At 36.6% G+C, this 18,790-nt stretch overlaps 1 protein-coding gene across 3 annotated transcripts; it reads left to right on the top strand.

Moving 5' to 3' along the window:
* The first annotated feature begins 1,675 nt into the window (after positions 1-1,675).
* LOC140045138 (echinoderm microtubule-associated protein-like 2) lies at positions 1,676-16,867 on the top strand. Of its 3 annotated transcripts, XM_072089900.1 has the most exons (19): positions 1,676-1,851; positions 4,944-5,753; positions 6,139-6,409; positions 6,797-7,343; positions 7,591-7,740; positions 8,136-8,205; positions 8,819-8,845; positions 9,311-9,412; positions 9,695-9,790; positions 10,754-10,792; positions 11,107-11,250; positions 11,675-11,771; positions 12,068-12,243; positions 12,481-12,907; positions 13,085-13,182; positions 13,328-13,415; positions 13,610-13,705; positions 14,188-14,318; positions 15,510-16,867. In XM_072089900.1, the coding sequence occupies exons 2-19, from the start codon at positions 4,950-4,952 to the stop codon at positions 15,666-15,668; spliced, it is 3,522 nt and encodes a 1,173-aa protein (XP_071946001.1). In that variant the 5' UTR covers positions 1,676-1,851; positions 4,944-4,949; the 3' UTR covers positions 15,669-16,867. The 3 variants fall into 3 exon arrangements, with proteins under 3 accessions (XP_071946001.1, XP_071946002.1, XP_071946003.1); XM_072089901.1 differs by lacking the exon at positions 8,819-8,845; XM_072089902.1 differs by lacking the exon at positions 10,754-10,792.
* Positions 16,868-18,790: the final 1,923 nt, after the last annotated feature.

Below are 18,790 nucleotides of genomic sequence, written 5' to 3'. Positions count from 1 at the left end.
TGTTGCCGATCGATATTTGATTGTTCAATTATTTACCGATACACACCAGAACACTCCCTAAACACTCATAAAAAATATGAATAATAATTTCCAAACGATATCTTCATTGATGCATAACATAATTGATACAGTTACAACAATAGTTGCATGTTCCCAATAGACTTCTCCTTTATTAAATTTAATTTCAATTTCAATGCTATTTGAATATTTTGAATAGACGAAGTGAGTTCTGCTAATCTAGATTTTCTGAGAAGATTGTTAATAATTGTAGAAGAGTGTACTTCGCACGGTTCTCCGAGCAACCTTTGCACATTGCAGGTACTCATGGTATAGTCTAGTCACGTAGTCAAAAGAAATGATGGGCCTAAAGAGATAAGGAACGCGGGACAATCAAAGCAAATATAGAAATCAATATCTTCAATTTGCTTTGCACCAAAAATTGATCATGTCAAGCCCGGTCGACGATGATGTTTTTGAGGTAAGCCATCTTTTTCTTTCGATTTCATCGTTTTATTCTTTTCTATTTTACCTCACTACTGGTCGGACTTAACTTGCACTATATTAGGCTAAATAACGTAAACAAGTAAACAGAGATCTAAATAGGACGTTCACCGTCCAATTTTTGCCAGCAGGTGCCAGACAGAAGTGGCACCAGAGTTCTCCGATAAAGAGACACAAAAAGGGCTCTTGATCTTGAATCTCTATAATATGAATTTCCCCCGCCAACATGATCCGCCGGAGAGGGGACGGGGACATCACTGTCCTCTCCATCCGCGTTGGCACCACCACTGGTCTCACATGTTTTTTGTGCGTATACCCACAAATTTCTACATTGCTATCGGACGCACGTAACACATAAAACAAGAATTTGGCTTATAGGCCTACTCTGTGAATATAACTTACTGAAACCTTTTATTTTATTATGGCAAATAATAATGTATAGAAGCAACAACAACAACAAATAGATGTATGTTTACACAATTATTATGTTGCTTGTAATAATTTTGTACGGTAATTAATGTTTGGAATAAAAGCGCATCGTAATAATTGCAAAAGATGGGGGTTTGTGCACCGGCGCAGATTTTCCAACACCACACATTTTTTTTTTTGGATGGTCCTCAATTAGCCTACCAATGACAAACCTCTAAAATTGGTGAGAATTACTTAAGCAGGAAACTCATATGGAGAACGCGCCGTCGCTCCTTTCATTATTTCAGAACCAGTTATATGTTATTGTTTTTCCCCGCGAATATGCCTCGGTGTCACCACCCACAGAACTCTACTACAGTATCGATGCTTAATTTCTGACAACGAAATTTCATGTAGGCTTACTTTTATATGTCCTAACGGTAATATATTATTGATTTCTGGTACACGCTTTATTTTATGTGGTTCTGTTTTAAATTGAAGAGTATGGTAATATAAATTATATGATCATAATTAGGCCTACGTCGATTTTGCCATATTCTAAATACCACTACAGTACGTTTGATAAAGTCAATCAATCAAGATATCTGTATCGATTCAAATTAGGTCGTATCACCATGACAACAATATGTATTATACAATATTACAATTAAAATATTTCTTATGCATTACCTAATTTCAACAAGAGTTTCCATAGCGATGTTACAACGAACCTTGGGGAATGCACGTCTGTGTGTATTTAGGATATTCGATACTATAGCATTGTGATATGCGCGCTCCATTATCTAAATTCAAAAGCAACAACTTGAACAACATAACAAGCCAATAATAAGAAGTTGTCATATACGAGAGGCAGGTTGGCTTTTGTTATAATCTTCAATCTTCATTAAATTTACTAGAAACTGTACCAGGAAATGACGTCAGGTTAGTGTCATAAGCATTAGGCCTACAAAGATTAATATTATTAGTTTAAGTACCGGTTACTAATGTATGTACAAAATTCGATGTTCCATTATAGCATGACTTTAGAGCAATCGATGTTCAAATGTGTACGAAGTATTCGGTAGAATTAAGAGTTACCACAATGTGGTTGAATTGATCAAGACATGTGGTAGCCTAGGTGGGGGGGGGGGGGGGTGGTGGGTGATGATAGATGCCGACCAGCCCATGTATGAACACCTCAGCCCATGCTGACCACATCAGCCCATGTATGACCACTTCAGCTCATGCATGACCACCTCAGCTTATTCTAACCAGAGCCCATGCCCACCTCAGCCCATGTATGACCACCTCAGCCCATATCTGACCACCTCCTCCCATTCTGACCACCTCATCACATTCTGACCACCTTAGCCCATGTATGACCATCCCAGCCCCACCGACGACGTGGGTGTTATAAGACCTAAATGTACCAAAGACGATTTAGGATTATTTTGTGTTTGTGGATTTTTTTTAAAATTTTATATTATTATTCGTGTTCAATAATTATGTTTTCATCATGTGTTTATAAATAATAATCAATATGCTTTATATAAATTGATTAATATAGTACATTGCATGATGATGGCTCTATATGTAATAAATAGGCCTACATTTTTCATGTTAATGTTAAATAGTTGAACTAATTTTTCAAAGAAAAAGTGTAAGCCTATGTGATGAATTGCGTTACAGAACCAAAACCCCTCGTTTTAGACACCCATATCGAACGAAGGGAGACTTGTCCGTGAAACGAACAAGGGACAATATGTTTAAACACCACAACCAATTCATATTCCGGGGACACTGGGGATTTCTGTCATTTCATAATTCTTAATGCAAGCTATTATAGGATTTAGCTTAATACGACATAAGCCTAAAGTATAATCGACTTTCAACGAAAACCAGAACAGTTTGGTTATAGCCATTTAGGCCTACTGTATTTAGAATAGGAATTTTTGAATTTGATGCATAGTAGAGATTTGTTCTTTTCGTTCAAATGTCTCATCAAAATGTAACACTGAACTCACTTATCGGTTAGTTAGGATCAGTATTTCCAATGTTCGTTTTCAAGGAGACACTGTAAAGAAACAGCCTACACATTCAGACTTTTGTATGCAAAACTTGTACAATTTGTCGAAGAGTTCACGATCTGTACATACGTCATTGTTTGTGTAAGAAAGAGTAAATAATACGAAATAATGTAGAGCGGCCGGCACCTGTAAAAGTTCGGTCTAATTGACGGTGGTTGTGGTGGTGGTGGTGGTGGTGAGGGAGACGGGGTGGTAACGGATTAACTCCCCTCCTCACCTTACCTTCACGCTTGATCTAGTTGTGCTATCCCACCTTATCAATACAAGGCGGCGGAACCGAGAAGGGGGAGGGGGAACCGACTGCCCTCTTAATTTCGGCGTGAGGCCGTGTGTTTGTTGGACGTTGGATTACTGATCGTGGTTCGAATCTTACTCTCGCCACATTGCTTGAATGTATGCTTAGGCAAGACACTTGCTGATTACAATACAATTATTATTATATTAGGGAATAATGTTTCCACACGTGCATGATCCAAAAAATGACCGGGGTAATTGTGCAGCGCATTGAGAGCTTGCTTATATGCTTGCCTATATAAGAATGAACTATTATTATAATATAAAGAGATAAAGACATTAAGTTCAACATATTAAAGTCTTCCCCCTCCCTCTATTTTGACTTATCCTCGTTATTAAGCTGTATTTCTATACTTTTCCGTCAATTTCAAAAGTACTGTATCGTATATTAAATTGGCAATTTTGCTTTTCATAAAATCTAATTTATTATCTAATATAACCATCACAATTAAGTTATGTAATTTGAGCCAATTTTCATATTGTAATTACGGCGGCTCTTGTGACGTGTAAAATCAATACCAATAAACGCAAATGTTATTGTAATTGCTTGAATTGAAATTAATTACGGTACATCAACAAGTGTCTATAGGTGGATGTTATTTGTATTTTATGGTACAACGGAGTCTAGAACTAGATCTAGAACTTTCACACACATAAGGTTGGTAGGAATGGGGCTATGTAGACCTATAAATAATACTTTAGTTATGAACATTTAAAATTGAATAAATTGTGTGCAATGTTGATCGAATCCCGATTACATTATGGTAAAAACAAATTTATGATGTTGGGGGTAGGTGTGGGTGCTGTGGATACCCTAACCCAAAGATATTATAAATTTATAAGAAATAAGTGAATAATAATAAATCAATTTAAATAATAATACATATCTGTCTTATTATTATATTGGTTAATCATGCATTCAGTACCGTATTTGAATAAAGTGCACTAGGCCCTAGGCCTACCTACATACATAATTATTAAAAATAAAAAATCGGCCCGTGATAAATAATACTACTATTGATGCTATGCGGTACTATATAAGAACATTCATAATGTAATAATTTGTATGTAATTTGGTTATTTTATTTTATTTATTTATTTTATGTTTTTAGGCAATGTGGCCAAGGATTACCAATAGTGAATTAATCACTGTCCTATCAGATAGGTGGTAATCTCCCTGATACAGAGGCTATTGTGTGAACCAGTTCACCGGGGTAACCCCCTACTCTTTTTTCGAATAATGAACTGGGTTCTTTAAAGTACACACAGGTTATAACTGTGTACACTGGACCTACGGTTTATAGTCCTTATCCGAGAAGACTTGTTCCACCACCAGAACTAGGAGCGAGTCGGCCTCGAACCCTTGCCGATGTTGTTGTTGGCTCTTTAGGTACGATAAACGGCGCCCCTGCCTTAATCGCTCGGCCATATGACTCGGAATTCGATTACATTATGGTAATAATAAGGTCTAATGATTTTCCTCACATTCGTGTCCACTTAAAACCTCAATGCATCTTTCGGAAGAGTAGTGGGTTTCTTTGTTTCTTTGGTATAACATTTCGGTAAAGGAATGGAATGATGGAAATTGCTCTCAATAATTTTGATATTTCGTCTCTGATTTTAATTACTAGACGAATACTGTTGCTATTTCAGGATTGTATGACCGACGAACAGTTCGATGATGTGGTTCCCGAGAAGTCGTACCGAATGCAGAGAACGAATATATTTGACGACAGTGACGAAGGTTTTGATCGATTTTCACCTGAAGTATCTGTAGACGAAGACGACGACGACATAGTCGACGATGAAAGTATGTTCGCATACGGGCCAAACCATGCAGTTCATAATAAGAGTAAGTTCAAAACGAGGCTGGTGACGTTTTATCGGAATGGTGATAAACATTTCAAAGGACTGACGATTCCGGTAAATTATAAAAACTACTCAACATGGGAGACGCTTCTGATGTATCTGGGAGACAAAATCTCTTTACCATACGGGGTACGACACGTGTATACGTTAAACGGTGATCCAATCCACGATATCGGCGAATTAGACGATGGGCGAGGATATGTCTGCGCCAGTGGACAATTTATTTCCCGCATATCGTATGGAAGAGTTAAAAACTCGGAAAAACACTGGAATAACCGTAAACCAAGTGCAGGACCATTACGGAAAACCGACAAACTGTTATTTAAAAGAGACCACGATAAACAACAACAAGAAGCGGCCGCGGCAAGTCAATATTACTCCAACGGACCCACAACAGATATGCAACAAAGAAGCTGGGCCAAGCCTAGGGCTATCATTGTAGTTAGCAATACGAATCGTGACAGCAGGGCTAAGATACTTCTGAACCCAAGGACTTCTCAAAGTTTTGAACACGTACTGAGGGACATGTCCCAGGCCGTGATGCTACACAATCCACCAGTTAAACAGCTATACACGTGGAAAACAGAAGAGAAGGTAAGTGAAAGTAAACTTATTTATTGTTTTTTACCGTCAAAATTGTGTATTATTAGTATTATCGACATCATATTCATTGTTACCTAATATTTAATTGATCGCGGTAAGGCCTAAGACCTTAAGAACTTAAACCAATCAGCGCCGTAATAGTATCCGCGTGACCAAAAGTTATGTCATTATATATCATTACGCATTATCATATTACAATGTGAGCATGCGTAAATGTAGGTTACGCTCAAAATAAATAGGAACAGAAAGAATTCATCTTTGCTATTTTTTTGTATTAACCGTCTGCTTTTTCTAAAGTCACATGCTTTATTGACTTCATTATATATTTTTCTTTTAGTTCCATGCTTAAATAACATCTATTAATTATGCATCCTAGGTTCATAGTTTCTCTCAGCTTTTCCATGAGTTTCAAGACCATGATGTGTTTATTGCCTGTGGATTAGAACCACTTCGAAGGGTGCAGATTCCAAGCGATTCAAGTCTTGAGGAATCCGATACAGACAGAGATAATGGATATACTAATGGGCACGACAACGGCATGCCACCGCCTCACCAGGGACCCAAGTACAACCAATCTCACCAGAGTCTCCAAAGGAAAAGGCCTGCCAAGAAACTTAAACGTAGTGATCCAGAGGAAACTTACGAAGGTGAGGATAATTTTAGAAGATCTTCACGCTGTAAAAAGTTCTCAAAATGTAACACCGTATTATTTTCTTTGAAGATACAGACGTACTATTCCATTTGGTTTATCGAAAAATAATACAATTTAAGTAATAAAATGCCTTCTATTTCTTCAAACCAAACTGACCAGTTACTGATTCCATCCATTTTTATTTAGTCTTTCAAAATAACAAAACATTTCAACCTTAATAAAACAAAGTATTACAAAAAAAACAAATTAAAATGTCGTCATAGCTCACTTGCTAACATTCCACTTTATTCAAACAAGATACATCATTTATATTGAGAAGACAAGACATTGGAAGCCCGCCTTATCGTCAAGTTTAACTTTATACGGTAATTATTTTCAACAGCTTACCAACGGCAAAGAAGAAGCTATGAGGAATCGCCACGTGACTCTTCATCAGAAGATACCCTACCTCCAATCAAACCAAAACATGCTTTTACTAGATCGACCGAAGACGTTTCTACGCGGTCACGCCATCCCCATCGTCAGATGCTACGGAGATCCACTTTCAAGATCTCAACCAGTCAAGCGGAGTTTCCAGTTCTTCCAAAAGAATTCCAAACACAACCTGATGAGGTTCCCATGGAAGAAACAGACGACAATAATCATACTCCACGCGAGAAAAAAGAAGCGAAGCCTTCACGTGTGACACAGTTATTGAACGTGCCATCACCTGAACATGTGCAGTCTGACAGTGATCTTCCGAGTGACTTCGGTTACTTTCAAGAAAAATATGCTAAAAGATTTAAACATCTGGCACCAAAAACTTACTACAGCCCAGCACGCTTGTCAATCCACGGTCAAATGAGAGAGTTTTATCCTACTGATGACGTCATGACAGGCCATGCAAATCCCAGCGCAGCACCAAAGAAAAAGTTAAAACTCGACTGGGTGTATCCTTTCAAAGTATTACTATTATGTATACATATTAGCGTTTAGGTTACTGTGTTAATGTTTCTTTCAACTTTTCTTTTACCTACTCTTTCTATTTTATAAATTGCTTTAGTTTAGTAAGCTAGTTGTGTAGTAGTATAGTTAAAACATAAACAATATCAGGTGGGTGCAATCACTTACATACAGGTGTGACGAACAAATCATGCAAATTTATTGCTTGTTTATATTTCTTTAACTTGGTCTTAGATATGGTTACAGGGGATTTGATTGCGGTAATAATTTATTTGTGTTATCGTCATCAGAACTCGCGTATTACGTCGGTGCAGTTGTAGTTCTGTATGACAGAAAGGCACATACACAACGTCACTATGTCGGCCATAACGAAGACATTCAGTGGTGAGTTGTAAAGATGAGAGATTTAATTTCTATGAGAGAATAAAAAGGCATTGGAACTTCTACTGTCTACTTATCGACATTCTTAATTTAATCAACTTCCGCAGTGTTATGACGTCATACGTAAAAAGCAACTAAACTCGACGTGCTCATATTTGATAGTTTAAGTGTCAGTCGACTTGGCACATGCGCAAATAATAAAATATGACGTCATTTAGTTTCAGTCGGCATTTGTGTATGTTCAAATCAAAAGATTCTCATTTAACCATTTTCTGTCCTATTTTGAACGAACGTGTGCAGTTACTTAAAATCTGCAGTGCGGCCCTTGCTGAACAATTTCATTTATTTTCAAAGAATTTACAATAAAATCTTTCGATGTTATTTTTGGTTCATTTTAGCATGGCACTCCATCCATCCGGTACATACATAGCAACAGGTCAGAAAGAAGGATATCTTCCAGACTCTACTGTAAATATTTACCTTTTTTTTACACCAAAGAGAATGTTTCTATTTTATTTTCACTATCAGATCGCTGCACTACTGCACCTTTTCTCTAATTCCTATTCGGAAAATATATCGAATTAATCTGGGAGATTACTATTCGAAACACGAATCCGAATTTCCACGTTTAATTTAGAAATTTCGAAACGTTATGTCGATAAGTGACACAGATAGGTTTTCATACTTTTTGTAATAGGCAAGAGTTAAAAAGGTTGGGTAATAGTGAAGGATAGTTGGGTATTAAACAATACATTTTTTGCTGATTGTCTACATAGATGAAATAATCTCCTTGTTTGCGAGCTTGTTTATATGCATTTCATAAAATAAAGCTATCTTTTCTGAATAATGTTTTTTATTTCTTGCCTAAAACTATGGAATCTTTTTGAGTAAATTTTAAAACAACACATTTCTTGCTTATTACTAGCATGTGCAAAATACACCTATTGTTTTCTCTTAATTTTTTTTCCATTTTCATGTTTTTTTTTTGCCAACAAATTGTTCCAAAGTTTGTACATTGAGGTAGTCATGTGTTAATTGTTTCGTAGGTGTATTTAATTTCATTCTATATTCATTTCAACAGCCACCAGATGTAGTTATTTCTCATTCAGTAAGTATTTTTAGGAAAAATACCTTTTCGATCTTATTTCTTTTGCTATATTCGTTGTGTTTTTTCTGTTTCTGGCTATTGTTGTGTACAAATATGGCTAAAGTAACAGATAAAACTGAACCAGGTTGGCAAACCCCCAGTAATACATGTTTCGTCAAACAAAATTCTTTTTAGACAAAATGGATTAATTAACTTTTTTTCTTGCTGTTTATTTCTAACAATTCTGCTTCTTTTCACTATTTATCTTATTTGAACCAAACTTGCAAAAATGATTAGATATGTTTGACCACAAAAGTCACCTATATTCACAGGGCAAACTTTGGTTAAAAAGCAAATAATGATGATTGGTTATAAAACTGCTTGTTCAATTTAATCTAATTAAACTAAACTAAATTCCTATTTCTGGGCTACGAAAATAAAGAGCTTTTTTACATTAATTAATGGATTGTTTATATTTGTCATCAGGCACATGTACGAGTCTGGCAAGTTAGTTCATTGTGTACGCACGCAATCATCGGTCTTGATTGCTTCCAAGTCGGAATATCTGCTCTCAGCTTCTCAAATGAGGTAGGCCTAAGTCACGTGGACAAAACCAACCAATTAGTAATACGTGTAAAGCGCTCCTCTCGATTTCGTGACGTAGTTGCAGCGTTGTTATGCGTTATGGAAGACTTTTACCATAAGAGATAAGCATTAATGGCCGAACTGAGCATGAACATATTTTAACTTCTAGGCTACATAACATTGTTAAGAAAGAGCACGTATGGTGCTCTCTATTTTTCTGTATTTAAGATAGATAATACAGGCAACTACCATAACTTAATTCTACGCGTAAATATCCGTTTTCAGAATGAAGGTAAATGGCTTTTGATAGTAGACAACAGCAAGAATCACATCCTAAGTGTTTGGGACTGGAACGAGGATTTACTGCTGGCGCAGAATGAGGTAACAAATTAGAACGAATAGAAAAATCAAAAGATACAATACTTACTGATTCCAATTGAATTTACCCAAAATAGCATTGAACTTACCGATTCCAGCACTGGATTTACCGATTATAGCACTGGACTTACCGATTCCAGCACTGGACTTACCGATTCTAGCACTGGATTTACTGATCCTAGCACTGGATTTGCCGATTCCAGTACTGGACTTATCAATTCCAGTACTGGACTTACCGATTCCAGTACTGGACTTACCGATTCCAGTACTGGACTTACTGATTCCAGTACTGGACTTACTGATTCCAGTACTGAACTTGCCGATTCCAGTACTGGACTTACCGATTCCAGTACTGGACTTACCGATTCCAGTACTGGACTTACCGATTCCAGCACTGGACTTACCGATTCTAGCACTGGATTTACTGATCCTAGCACTGGATTTGCCGATTCCAGTACTAGACTTATCAATTCTAGTACTGGACTTACTGATTCCAGTACTGGACTTACCGATTCCAGTACGGGACATACCGATTCCAGTACTGGACTTACTGATTCCAGTACTGAACTTGCCGATTCCAGTACTGGACTTACCGATTCCAGTACTGGACTTGCCGGTTCGAGCACTGGACTTGCCGATTCCGACACAGGACTTGCCAATTACAGTACTGGACTTGTTAATTCCAGTACTAGACTTACCGATTCTACTAATGAACTTACCGATTTCAGTACTGGACTTACTGATTACAGTACTGGACTTACCGATTCCAGTACTGGACTTACCGATTCCAGTTCTGCACTTACCGATTCCAGTACTGGATTTACTGATTCTAGTACTGGAATTACCGATTCCAGTACTGCACTTACCGATTCCAGTATTGGACTTACCGATTCCAGTACTGGACTTGCCGATTCTAGTTCTGGACTCACTGATTCTAAGTTTTTTGTTTAAACAATTTTCCTTCAGGAGTATGAATTACTAATTGATCCAACGCATGAAATACAGGTAGACCTAGGTTTACGTTTGACGTGGCGCACTCTTATAAAACTTCTAGATAAATAATAAAATGTATTCAATTGATTGATTGATCTGATTGGCTGGTTGACCTGTCCGATCAACCCATCAATCAATGCGTTTTATCCTTTTATATTGCAGTGTACTTTGCACCTTCTTAAAATTAGGTTAAAAGCAAAATATAAATTCTTAAATATTTCTACTATTACTATATTAATAAAAGAAAGTCCTGGTAATTACTGATTATATTTTCTTCGTACACAATGACAAACGTTACACGTCTTTTACTAATATTTGTATTTCAGCAATCTCAAAATGACATGGTTGTAGTTGCCGATTTCCATCCGCAGATCGACTCTTTGATAGTAAGTGCTGGAAAACAGCATTTATATTTCTGGACTCTAGATAATAACCGCATTGTGAGAGACAGACGAAGTGGAATATTTGAGGTATGTGGTTCAAAGTATGGTTGATTTCGCATTACATGATTTCGGTGAAAACACCCGATTCTGCAGCTGTCAATACGTAGATATGAACAGACTTTTAGATGACTGTCAATAGTGTTGACAAACTAACCTAGGCCTATGATAGTGCAATCTGCTCCTCGTAAAAAAAAACTGAGCACCGTGGACTAGACTTCGTTATTTTAAAAGATGGAGAACTATTCTTGTCTTTCTAAAACATCTTCTGTTACACACGCAATGGCACAATTATCATACCAAAAAAACTCATACAAATTTCTTTAACAAGTTTAAATGTTAACTTTACAACCTGATGGGCTTCAGCCCAGGCTAGGCTAGGCGTCTCAGGAATAGACATGTAGACCATATTATGGAATGGTGACTTCTTATAACTCTAAAATGTCTTTTTAAGGGAGACAATCCGAAGTACATAACGTGTCTTGCATTTTCACAAGTGGGAGAGGTTATCGTTGGCGATGCGACCGGAACTATTACAATCTGGGGAAAAGGTAATTACTTTCTGTAAAGAAGAAATTACTTCAGTACTAGATGTTGCCTCTGGTTGATTAGAACGACAAGACAGGTTGTCAACAATATGGACTCCTGATTAAAATTATGTCAAATGGAACTGTGTTCATACGAAGCCGAATCCACTTGCTTACAATCTATATGGTCACGTCTTCTTAGGCCTACTCTCTTTTCATCAAGAGACATGAACGTTCTCTAGTTTTACTGTAGGATTATGCTACCAATCATTTGCTTGTTTCTGTGAAGATACTAAGCTCAATGAATTATGTCCTTTCAGATTCTGAAACAGAAGTTTTCTGTATACGTCATAAAATCCAACATGCGCATGAGCGCAGTGTATATTCGCTGTGTATGTTGGAAGATGGCACACTATTGTCTGGAGGAGGTTTGGACAGGCGTCTATTAGCATGGGACTCGATGAGAGACTACGCTTCAGTCAAAGTTGAAAGACTGGTAGGTGGTAATTCCTTTCGACGAATTCTTTAAAAAGTATCTTACGTGTGTCACGGCTCCAGTGGCTGAAACGTAATACTTGTAATACTACTATAATTTATCAAGGCCATATCGAGGCTGCAGTCATGTGCTCAATTTGAGTTAGTGTTTTACCGACCGACCAACCGACCGACTATAGTGAGCTATAGAGTCGCGTTGCACGCGACTAAAAAGTAATTCTTTCTTTTCTATATTTAGTTTCCAGAAAGCGCAGGGGGAATACGGGCTATTGCACCAGTCAACATGGGTGGTGCAGATGGCGTCGTGGTTTTGGGAACAACAAAGAACAGCATCATGATAGGCTCTTTGCGAACGAAATTTAACTACATTCTGCAGGGGCATAGTGAAGAGTTATGGGCACTGGAAACTCATCCAACGGATTCATTCTTCGTAACGGCTGGATACGATTGCTTCGTAATGTTATGGTCTGCAGAAAATAATAAGCTGGTTTGGAAGGTGAATGTTGAGAAGCCATGTTTATCGTGCTGCTTTGATCCAACTGGCGCCATTATTGCTGTTGGAACGACTGTTGGAAGATTTGTCATTTTACACGCTGCTAACGGGATGCATGTAACTTCTGTGCAAATTGGATCCGATAAATTAGATGCTATCCGATTTTCACCAGGTAATATGTTTCAATACAACTACCGCATAGCAAACGACCACTGGGTATTATCTTTATACCAAAACAAGACATTTTGCGGAGCCTAGGGTTTGCAAACTAAAAAAAATACGTACATCGGATTTTCATTAACAAAAATAATAACACAATTGGAATTCTTTACTATTTTCAAAACTATAGACGGCTCGATGCTTGTTATGGGGTCACATGATCATAAGATTTACATATTTGCTGTCATGGACGACGGACAGGTTTACCGGAAGGTCATTGCATTGCAGGTACGTACGTTTACAAGTGACGTAAGCATGATACATAATATTTGTTCTTTACATTACAAAAATAGAAAGCTGGAAACATAAAATAAGAATTTAATAAATAAATCATCGCATAAGTAAGACATGGTTTATATAAATCTTTTTTTAGGGTCATGGTAATTTCTTGACTCACATTGATTGGTCGGTTGACAACATGTTTCTACGAAGTGTTTCTGGAAACTACGACTTGTTGTACTGTAAGTAGCAGCATAATGTAAATTAGACAATGTTTATTATACGCTTCATTGCCCCTGTAATGATTTGAACGTTAGACTCTCCGCCAGGCTTTGGATTTGGTCCAGTCGTTTTTAACAACATCGTCCATAACCTATATGTTTACTGTAGATCCATGATTTCGATAATAGGGGTTTTAATATTAATGTGCTTTTAGGGGATCTTCAAGAAATGAAACAAGAGGGAAACAAACAAAAGATCCGTGGAATTAAATGGGAAACAAACAACTGCATTCTGGGATATAACGTAATGGGTAAGTTTGTGAGTTTTTATGATAAATAAACATGATACATATAACACAATGTGGTGTTGGTGTAGGCCTACAGTTAATACATTTTCAGCAAAATAGGTCTAAGAAGATCGCGGTCTCCATTCAAGAGATTTTTTTTTAAACCACATTTAATGAGGGTGATCCATCCAGCTATTGCTGATCATTAGGGACCCTCAGAGGTTCACAAGACAAACATATACACAAGATGCTCTACATAAACAAAGTCTTATTACAAGTCTTTGGGAGTGGAGTTGTAATTTTGTCCTTAGAAAAAATCCTGACATGTGACGGGACTTGAACCCAGGACCCTTGGAGTGGTAGCCAAGCATCATAACCACCAAGCCACAACTCCACTCCAAATTAGCCCTAGAATATGCCTAAAAACAAGCTCGCTCCTCAACAAGCTCGCATGAACGAGTATGGCCTACCTTGGTTTAACGTAGATTTATGACGTCATATTTCAGGTATATGGCCATCAAGAGATCGAGGAACGGACATCAATACTGTCGGACGTTCAAACAATCATCAGATATTAGTAGCAGGCGATAATTATGGATTCCTCTCACTATTCCGATATCCTTGTACATCATTTAAGGTAAATATAAAATTTAAATGAAAAGTTGTGTATATTATGGGACGCCGTTTATATTAACGGATGTGTACACATATTACATCAGCACAGTATCTGTGTGCCTATTAATTTTAGGCAGGTAACTCAGTCATGCAACTTCGCGCGGTGGTTTTTAAAACGGAACCACTAAGCTTGGTTTTGCTTGGACGCAACGTAGAAGAGCGTAAGCGCGCCGCAAACAATTACTTTAACCAATCCCGAAGCGATGAATCATCCGAACTGTCGCTTGTGATTGGACAACTTAGCCTACGTCGCTGAGTTGCGTCCAAAAAGCGAGCTTTCATAACAAGGCAACGCGGGCAGTGCGACACATTTATTTTATTTTTTTATTTTATTCATTTCGGCAATAAACATAAAATAATAATTACAACAAAAAAAACCACAAAAAAACATAGAAATATATATATATATATATGAAATACAAGACACGAAGCCGAGGAGAGACAAAAGCATTAAACAAAACGCTGTCACCGGTAAGGTGTGTCTCTCCAACACAAAAATTACAAATAACAAGATTATATACTAAAATAACATAGACATATCATTTCATTTCAAAAGTTAAAAAGTTTCTCTCTGACATTTAAAATATAGCTTTAGAGATAATTTAAAATTAATAAATGAACCATTAACAAAAATATCGCGAATCTCATTGGGTATGGAATTCCAAGTTCTAGTGAATCTGGTCGGGATGCAAAATTTTGACATATCATTACTGGAGCGAAGATGCTTGAAAGTGAGAGTATCATGACGATTATTAACTATGAGTAAATTATAAATAATAGATCTTTGATGATAAAGTAAAACATTGCAAACAAATAGAACAGTATAACAATCTCTAATAGCGATTGTGGATGGGATATCAAGAGTGTCTAGTCTCCCCTCATATGATTGTTCCTGACGACGTTGATGTAAGATCAACCGGGTTTGGGTCTCTGGGTTTGCTCAATCATTTGAATTTGACATATGCGATAAGGGTACCACACCTCGCAACAGTACTGTATATGAGATTACTCGACAGGAATTTTGTACTCCTTCACCAAAAAATTGTGTGGAGAGACAAATTAACCGCAGCTGAAAATCTTAGGCCACCTCGTCGCAACTGATTTTTAACAAACGTTTACGTTTACACAAAGCACTGTATTTTTTTCTTTCTAGGCTGAATCTCACGAATCTAAACACCATAGCTCTCATGTGACAGGAACCAAATTTCTATTCAACGACCAAGTAGTCATTTCATCAGGAGGAGTTGATGCTGTACTACTGCAATGGCGATTGGTCGACAAGAAGGGACGGGCTCATTATGATAGTATTTGAACAAATTAGTGAATTTCATTTAAATGAATCCAAGAGACGGTCTGATCAAAAAGAGCAATGAATTTGTAGAGCGTGAAAGCGTTCGGAAATTGAGTTGGTCATTGCAGAAGGTATCACAACAGATTTTTGGCGGTGCAATCGGGTATTTAGAATCCGAATCCTCCGGCCGAAGAGCATTTAAACAATTCAAATTATTAATATGTTTGTACCTGAAATAAATTAAATAGAATTATAATTCGATGATGAATAGTGAAATCATTAAGTGACGCCATTAATGCCGTAAGTGCCTAAATGCTGTAAATGTATTACTGAATCGTTTTTGATTATCTTTTAAAGATTTAACTTATATAATTATAATATGGAAAGTCAGTAAACATTCTATATAGTAGACGAACAAAAAAATTCATTAGAAATTTGGAGTTGTAGGTCGGTACTCCGTCAGCCTTATGGTCGTGGGTTCGACCTTATGTCCATACTAAAGATTTGTCCACTACCAAAGATTTGTTACAGGGTGGAGTTGAATTGCAGAGTATTGCGACACTATGAAGAATACTCAAAATGTGTAAGCGCCCTCTATGTATGTTGGAAAGCCAAAGTGATCAATTTACCGGTACATTTATGCCAAAATGAGAGAAATAATATAATTTTTACAACTCTAGTTTTTCTAGTTGAAATAGGGAATGTGCAATAAAATATAGTTATTATATTTCCATTGTGTGACCTGTATATATATATTTATAGGTAGTCAAGTTTAATATAAAATGTGTATTTACAAGATTCTAAATTCAATGGCATTCTAATAACATTACTGTATGTATGTAGCCTACTACTCTCAACATATGAAAATACGCAAACACCGAAAAATGCAATCTTATTTTATGAATGTCGCCCTCTATTGAAATGATACCACGAATTCTACTACCCGTAACTATCTTTGATTGTGTCAATTGCGTTTAAATGTTTTGCCACTGTTCAATTCAAAGCCAGCGATAGGCCTACATACTTTATTCAGCAAATCAAATTGTATAGGTACACATCATAAAATAGGGTTTCACTGCTTCAGTGTAAAAAAGGTTGTTGAAAGATGATCCGCGTTCGAAAACTAACCTCTAGAATGTGTCTACTCTGCGCCCAACCGCCTTTGGATGACGCGTCTACAGACAAGTAGCTTGCCTGCCTTTATACAATTATTCACCCGATTCAAGATGCATTAACTGAATAAAAGTTTATTTGAAAACAGTCAGTAGGTGTGTTATAAACAAATTAATGAATGTTCTGTATTCGTTGAATGATGAGCAGCCAATCTTTCAACGAATGAAATATTCTCACAATTCATAAACATGCATTATATTATTTTGTATAATCGAACTTATTATTGTTAGTGGGCCGTTTGGTATACGGTGCCTAAAGTAAACAATGATCACAGTACAAATTACCTTTTCCAGATATGTTAAAAATATCTGATAACAAAAAAATCAAGAGGACACCTAATCAAACTACGAGAAAACATGAGGGTAAATGTTCGAAAATTTAAATTCAGTAAACGAGTTATCGAAAACTGTAACTTCCGAAAAGAGTGCAATATCAATCAACGCCTTCAAGCAAGAAGTGCAAACATTTTTGGGTTACTAAGGGCGGAAAGCCCCTCCCACCCACGCAATGCTATCTAGAGATGGTAGGAGCGGCATATCAGTAAATTCAGTAAGTGGGGGCCCCGGTGGGGGCGGAGAGAAAGAAATAAAGACAACTAAATTGATTTGAATTGATCACTGTACAGTATCTACATTAACTCGAGAAACTAACTAAAGATTAGTTTACGTTGTTTGTTTGATACGCCTACATTATGATTTTAATTGCTGTTTAATAATAGTGTTACTAATATTGTAAATAATGATGTTGTACTTTCTATCTGGTAATTTTAAATGCCCCACCCCCGTGTGTGCCACATTTTCCATCATTATATTCTGAATGTCGATCTCTACCGACAGTATCTATAAAGGCCAAAGAATGGCTGACTCTTGTGTTTCAGTTTACCTTCAAGCTCAGTAAAAAAAATCTAAATGCCCACTTGGTGGTGCTACGTAAAAGAAACATTAACTAGACTAGACACACAGAGCAACTAGTCGCATTTACAACATTAATATTTAAGGTCAAAGGTGTTTGATCCGGCAAATTGTTTCTCTACAAAATGTCCAGATTACGAGGGTTAATTACGTAAAATTGTTTCGGAAAGTGGTGTCGGTAACAAACAAATCCTTTTGAGTTGCAATAACTCTTGAATTAGTTGATAGCGGTTAAGCTGTTTCTACCCTATCGGATATCTGATGGTATATGGCATAGACAATAAAATTACAGCAAATTTAAAGTAGGCATAGAACGAGCAATTACTGTATCCAAGTTATATTTCCCATACTCCATTTATAATTTAGTGACATTTCAATCTTAAACAGACCTGCTCTTTATAGAAAAACTTTCACAACACATTATAAAGAAGAAGAAAGGAAATGCAGAAAAAGAACCAGTAGGCCAAAATATAAATTGAAACATTTTGAAAATGTGTTAATGTGTGGCCCGGAATTTAGGACACTCACGGCGAGTAGGCAATAATTATTAGTATATATCACCAGGCTAAACTTAGTTCTTCATTGTTATTTTTAGAACTAATGTCATATTCCTGCTATTCAATGCTCCAACTTCAAGCTACTGCGCTATCCAATGCTATTTTACAACTATAGATTGTTAGTAATGCCATATTGCGTAATTAGCTATTCAATGCTATAAGGAACCTGCAAACTATGGAACTGCTATTGAATGCATGCTATTAGTAAGAAAGAAAGTTAGTATTTAGTAATGCTATATAACTTTTGCTTTTCATTCATAGAAATTCAATTCAATGCATACTGTTATACTGAATTGAATGAACATCAGACTAGTAGTAATCAACTGAATTATAAAATATCTGAGCGGTTTTTAATATTTATGATATATTATTATTATGATGATAAATTGAACATCTGAGAATGAAGGACAATATTAGTAGCAATTAGCAATGAGTAACCGGTAACCAATAGACTGTAACTCCCATAAATCATGCAATAAATAGTAGTACTAGTTGTGTTGGA

The sequence above is a fragment of the Antedon mediterranea genome, chromosome 3, assembly GCF_964355755.1.
Source record: "Antedon mediterranea chromosome 3, ecAntMedi1.1, whole genome shotgun sequence".
NCBI lineage: Eukaryota > Metazoa > Echinodermata > Crinoidea > Comatulida > Antedonidae > Antedon > Antedon mediterranea.
This window is presented reverse-complemented; position numbering and strand designations above follow the sequence as displayed.